Source organism: Triticum dicoccoides, chromosome 2A (genome assembly GCF_002162155.2).
Source record: "Triticum dicoccoides isolate Atlit2015 ecotype Zavitan chromosome 2A, WEW_v2.0, whole genome shotgun sequence".
Lineage (NCBI taxonomy): Eukaryota > Viridiplantae > Streptophyta > Magnoliopsida > Poales > Poaceae > Triticum > Triticum dicoccoides.
In genome coordinates this window covers 701541138-701547808 of record NC_041382.1, presented here as the reverse complement: position 1 = coordinate 701547808, position 6671 = coordinate 701541138, and the positions used below count along the sequence as shown (strand labels likewise).

General features: G+C 46.9%; 1 protein-coding gene across 1 annotated transcript; it reads right to left on the bottom strand.

Moving 5' to 3' along the window:
- Positions 1-462: 462 nt before the first annotated feature.
- Positions 463-2536, bottom strand: LOC119356390 (E3 ubiquitin-protein ligase Os04g0590900-like). Its single transcript, XM_037623338.1, has one exon. The coding sequence runs from the start codon at positions 2116-2118 to the stop codon at positions 925-927; it is 1194 nt and encodes a 397-aa protein (XP_037479235.1). The 5' UTR covers positions 2119-2536; the 3' UTR covers positions 463-924.
- Positions 2537-6671: the final 4135 nt, after the last annotated feature.

Below are 6671 nucleotides of genomic sequence, written 5' to 3'. Positions count from 1 at the left end.
TCCTCCTTGTGTATAGTTGAGGATATGACTTGCCCTATGTACTATATATACTTGTGCATATGCACCTATCAATACATTGAGAGTTGCATCCTATTCCTCTACAATTCCTTTTGCTGCAAAGTGCAAAGTCGGTGGGGGGGATCAGGTTCCGCTTCATCTATCTCAATTCTCAAACCCAGATCTGACCGAGAGCCCTGCCGCAAGCAACTCATCATCAGTCTCAGTCTTCGTCGAATAGAAAAAACGTGCACTGTCGGTCTACAGCTTTGTTAGGATCAGGCTAGCTAATTCGCCATGGACCACGGCAAGCGTCAGCGACAGAATGCACTGCAAATATACTTATCTCTCCGCCTGTCTCCGCGAATTTCGCTACGTACTACTATCAATTACTTCAATATATAGATAAATAGTGTCCCTGAATTTGAGCTCAAAAAAGGTGTGATGTATAGTATGCAAGAGAAGGATTCCAAACCCCTGCTGCTAACATTTCATCCAAGACTCGATCCTTCGGATTTCATACTCGCTTTACAGCTAATTTGCAAAGGCATACACACGCACAGAAAGTGAAAGAAGAAAGATCATTCGAGGTGTTGAAAACTTGAGCCTGTTACTGCACTCACAGCAAAACATGTCCACTGAAACAATGGACAGAGTGGTGGAGGACACGAACCTATGTCATGAGTTGGAACTTGGAAAAACAAAAAACGAAGAGATCCAGCGCCTGCTGAACTATCATCACAGAGACAGACTTCACAGTCACAGGAGATCTTACCCAAGCAGAGCATGCTGCAACCCAGCGATATCGACATTATCGCTAAGACGACGACATCTCTGAATTATGATGATATGGTCCTCATTGGCATCCCATCATGCGCAGAAATGGGACGGGAGCTTGTCCAGGATCATCATCCCTAGCTAAGCACATCACGACTGGCCACCCCGCAGTGGATGGTCTGAATCGACGACGACTGCCCGGCCGCTCTTGCTGCTGAAGCACGACCTGCCGCCGGGCGGCAGCCTCTTCATCGGCGGCACGGAGTCGTCCTGCAACGCGCGCCGGGTGCGGCCACGTCCGCTGCTGCTGTTCTCCCCGCGGCACCGGCGCGACGTGCCGGCGCCGCCTGCAAGGAGCCCACTCTCCCTGGCTGCGATCAGCTCGTCCTCCATGGTGGACTGCAGCACGTCGGCGATGGACATGCGGCTGTCACGGTGGAGGTTGGGCCCCGTCTTCGGTGCTGGCACGCCTTCTTCTCTGATCTCAGCCGTGCCATTGGCATCATCCTCCTCCTCTGCTCCCTCTCGGCTGCCCTCCGTCTCCTGATCACCACGCTCAGCTCTGACGCCGCCACTGCTCACCGCTTCCTGCTGCTCCTCACACATGCTCTCCAACGCATCCATCTCAACGACCACCTGATGGGTGCTCCGGTCGGCCTCGCCTGCGCCTGGAGCACAGCCCTCCGGCTCCGGCGGCGCCACCTCGACGGCGACGAAGGTGATGTTGGAGCGGCAGAGGGGGCAATTGGAGTGCGACTTGAGCCAGGTGTCGATGCACTGCTGGTGGAACGCGTGGCTGCATTTCGGGAGCAGCCGGAGGCTCTCCCCGTCGTGGAACTCGCCGAGGCAGACCGAGCAGTCGGTGGTGTGGAGGGCGGGCCCGTCGCCGCGCCTGTACTTGCACACCGTGATCTTGTTGATGAGGGCCTCGTCCAGCCCGCTCGCCGGCGACACGTTCCACGACTCCTGGCTCCTGGACTGCCCGTGGCCGCTCCCAGGACCGCCGCTGCCCCCACCGCCGCCGGAGCCGGGGCCGGGGCCGAAGAGCCTCCTCCGGAGGGAGCCGAAGGTGCCGCAGTACTTGGAGATGAAGGTGTAGTAGCTGACGAGGAGGAAGGCGGTGGCGAGCACGCCGATGATGGCGATGACGAGCGGGGAGAAGACGTGGCCGGAGGAGTCGTCCGGGCCGGGGCCGGCGAGGTCGAAGGGCGGCGGCGGCGGGAAGATGAAGTAGCACCACTGGGGGCAGTACATGCTGCACAGCCCCTGCGAGCAGTCCCTGGTCGGCTCGTAGGGCACCCAGGTGGGCTCCGTCCCGATGATTGCCGGCGGCGAAGACGCCATTTTTGCCTCCCCCTCCCCCTCCTAGCACCAAATCTTGGCAGCAGGGGAGAAAAAGGCCGAGGAAGGAACGGGGACAGATGTGTTGCCAACCACCTCACTCACTCCGAGACGGCTGGGCGCTCAGGTACTAGCAGAGGATCTCCGAGTCTCTCTGGGCCAAATCATTGTGACTGGGTGGGGGAAGAAGGCGTAGGAGCATCTGAGTGGGCGCTCGATCCATGGCGCTTTCTTTCTCGAGGTTGGGGAGTGGGAAATGTGACGGGGAATGGGGGGAAGAGATCGGAATCAGACGATGGCGCAGGCTGATGATGGGGATCTTTCGGGGAGGCTGGAGAAAGAGAGGAGCGGGGGATTGTCTGCAAAGCAAAGTGATGGTGGACTGGACTGGTGGTTGTTGGCATCTTCTCATCAAGCTTTTGTTTTTGCTGCCGCAGCTCCTCTTTCCTCTTCTTTTTCTTTGCCCTGCCCCCTGCCTGCTGCCGTCCCTTTCCTCTCTCCTGTGCCGCACACGTCACAAGACGAGGAGAATGTGTCCACCGGACATATGATTGTGTATAATAGGTCAGCAGGAAACATGAGCATGATAATTTGCACAATCTTCTACTGATAGTTCCCAAAAAGAATGGAAATCAGATCTCACAAGAGCGGTTTCCAAATATTTTTCACTGATTTGATGTGTGAAAGCTAAAGCCTGCTCTAATTCCAAAGTGGTCTGACTGACCAAAGAGATTTATTAAGGGTGGCATTCAGAGCTTTGCTGGCTGTCCAAGAAGTGGCTTTCATCAAAGCCAAGCTGCTAAACCTTCACTGTCCCTCAAGTCTCTCTCCCTAAACAATCCAAGGTTATCCCTTTAAGCAACGGGAGACGATGATGACCAGCACCGGTCAGTCCATTTGACAGCTTTCTTCACACTCACTGCTCCCTTACGGACACCAAACCCTGTGGTTGTGGCTGACAGCTCTCTCTATTTTTGCTTGTGTCAATTTAGGCCTTTGATGGCTTGCATTGGTACAAAAGAATATGAATGCCCTCTTCTATTTCTTCAGGTGAAATGACACTGTCAAAAAACTTCGGACGGAAAGCAGAGGCCGGGGCGCTCCCCTTTTCGAAATAAAATGTTCACACGGAAAATTGCACGCATACGGCTAGAGTTTGCAGTCTCACCCTATAAGCAGCTAAAGCTTAAATTCACACCGATAAATCGGAGGACTGTGATTACGTTTTAGACAAGAAATCAGAAATGTAGACAACGTTTTACAGAAGCAGATCGGTCAAGTTGTGGATTGCATTAGTGTCAAAAACGCTCTTATATTATGGGACGAAGGGAGTAGTTCAGAATTAAATGGACTTTTTGTTTAGCGGCACAAGTTGTGAAGGACGGCCCAGTTTAAGAGGCCTCTTCCTTTTCTTTGGTGAGTGCATGACAGAAACAGGAAAACATGTGAAAAATGTTGGAACACGTGTACACAAGAGAAGCTGTGCAATTTCTTTCAGTTGAAAGCAAAACACCGCCAAAATAAGGTTTCATGTCCTGGCTAACAACACTGCACTATGAAATCGAGTACACTCAGCCCGACCCACCCCATTGCTGGTAAGCATTGACCTTAACAACAAATTCAACTGCTGCATGAAAATTCAACTGCTCTCATTACCTACTCTTGCTCAATTATTCATTAAAATTCATATATTACTCCTAATGGTTTGAAACAACAGTCAAACAACATGTTAGGCTTCAATGCCAATAAAGTTAACTGGATAGTGACTACTAGACTCGGGCCAGGGCCAATGCTCAAAAGAGTTAAATCAGGAGAATCAATTCATCGGAATTTTTTTCACAAAAAAATATAACCATTGGATTTGGAGTTCCACCATGGTAGTATCCTACACCCACTCACGGAGAAAATTTTCTGCACATTAAAGAAGCTATTTTTGAAGTTCTTGCATTGCCCTGGCCCCTGGCCATGATTGTTGCATAGGTAAGATGAAATGGTAGATTGCAAGCAAAAGAGCGATATGATTATCCTTTTTCTTTTCCCAAGGGCTTATTTGGATCTAGTTTTCCTTAAACTCGTCTAGCAACATGACAAACTAAAATTGTGTTTTGTTTTGTCTAACTAACTCAAGGATATCTAAAACTGATTCTTGTTAAACTCGTCATCCTATGGAGTTAGATGAATCAAGGACTCGTACGCGCGCATTCACACGTTCAATCGGGGTGTATGTGAGGTGTGGTTGTATCCAAGTGCTCGTCTCTATGGGAATTCGTCAGAGTTGAAGCGATGTGCATGGTGTTCCATGAGTTATGTCCTCGTGGGGTGTCCTTGTTACGGCCGGTGTGTATTCGTGGGATGCCGGAGGCGAACGATGGCAGGGAAAACCATCATATATAAAGCGATGAGGTGTGCGACCCATAGACAGTGAATCTATTGCAAGGAAGTACGAGAACATTTTGGTGTGAAGCGAGTGTAAGGTGGCAGCCAAGCAATAGCAGTGGCCCAATACAGTAGAGCAAGAGGTGCAATGCATGTTTCCACTTTCCAGGCGTGGTCATACTTAGCTTACATATATGCCAATTGAGTTGGATCATCACGTCACGAATCTACAATGAGCAAAAATCGGAGGAGCATGGAAGAAAGAAGTCAAAATTGGGAAGAGAATATTATTATTAGGTAATCTTGTCCAAGTCCTACAAGTATTTGTGTTAGTGTAATTAGGTAGGAATTGTAGTTGTGACATTGTGTGGCTTGAATGTTGTCTGACATGGTTGGCGTGAGTTGTAGTAGTGTTAGGAATTCAATTTATACTAATCAATTACTTTTCTAAACAACATCACATTTACAGCCTATGGTTGTTGATTAAGATTGTTCCTAGGCAATTTTATTTGGACCCAGTAAATTAAAATAAACTTTGGTTCCAATATTATATTTGCAAAATACCCTATCTGGTGATTATACAATCCATAAATATAAACATAAATCAACACAGATGCATGTAATCAATGATTGGATGCTTTATTAGTAAACTATAAAGTTTTTTTTTGCGAAGAGTAAACTATAAAGTTGTTGGAGAGACTCAAAAACAGAGCAAAAATTAGATTGGCCCAGTGGTCTATTCTATAGTCCTCTGGAAGAAAAAATGTATATTGCAACTTGAGATATGATTGTTACAGTAAGTTGCTAGCACCTTATTGTTTGAAAACAGTCCATAGGGAGCCCAAGGTCCAGAGTAAAGATTTAAAACATATTGAGCTAGATTTTTTTAGTCTAGGCAGCGCACAGTTTGCTGCCTTTGTTGGGTACTTGGGTGTACAATGAAACCATCAAGTTTTGGAATTCATAATAGCAGCCAATAACATCAGTAGCAAGCAATGGGACTGGGATCTTGACTATTTGGTGTGCAGTAGATGCTTAATACACAATGGCGCTCTAATTTGCACTAATGATTATAATTGAGTTGTTAATGACTACCACAAGTGTAAATATATTACACTGTGTTTGGATGTCTGTATTGGAGGCCTTCGTATTGAATTGGTTTCAATTCCAACTCAGCAATGAAACTGTAATGGACATGATTACGAATTCAATTGTTTGGATGTTAACTGAATTGGCTCATGGAATTTTACCGTGTCTGTTTCAATTCATTTGTTACTTTCGATGGGTTTCAATTCATTAACTAATGTTCTTGATGTAATTTTTATTATGTTTGAGACACTTTGTACTTCCGGTGAACCTTTATAACACATCTGATCCTTTTCGCAAATTTTTTTTACTAGCGGTCACATTTCCTTTTGTTGAACTTAACATCTAATGCAAAGGCCAAAGAAGATAATTACTGTTATGATTGCCACAACTGGTAGGGAAACCTATGGCTGATATTACATCAAAAGGATAGAGCATCTAACATAGTAGGTGTGTAACAAAGTGGCAGATAAACTTGTTCAGGAAGACTCAAGTTTCAAGACGAACGGATATGGCATCTGTGCTTTCTATTACCCAATGAAGTGCCTTTAGGGGACAAATAAAAATCTTAGTTGTGGTTTTTGTAACGGGTGATCCAGTAATTACTTCATATCTGGATTTTTTTTTGAAATGGAGAAAAAGATTTGTCTCAATGATTAATTATGCAGAAGAGAGTCATCTAGTTAATTAGCCAAAACCCCATGTAAACCAATATAAACAGACCACATGCTAGCAACTCACCAAGCAGACCATTTTAGATTCCATTTTTTTCATTGGCATGCCTTGATGTTTCCCTGTTAGGACATGTCGTTGGTTGCCGGTGTTTTTCCTTTTAGGCCGCATTTGGCATTAGGGTATTTTAATAAAGGGTATTTAATTTACCACGGTAGCTAAACATCAGTCACTTGAAAATCCAATTTGGATCAGTCGATTTTCGCTAGAAGGAAGCAGACGTCGGTGGGATGGAAGAAGCAGCCGCTGGCTTGTCGGAGAAGCTTCCCCATGATCTATCATCAGTAGGGGGGGGCATGGCAATGGTGCAAGTTCGTCGGATTTGAGGGGAGGGCCGGGGCAGGGGGCGACAATGATGGAGG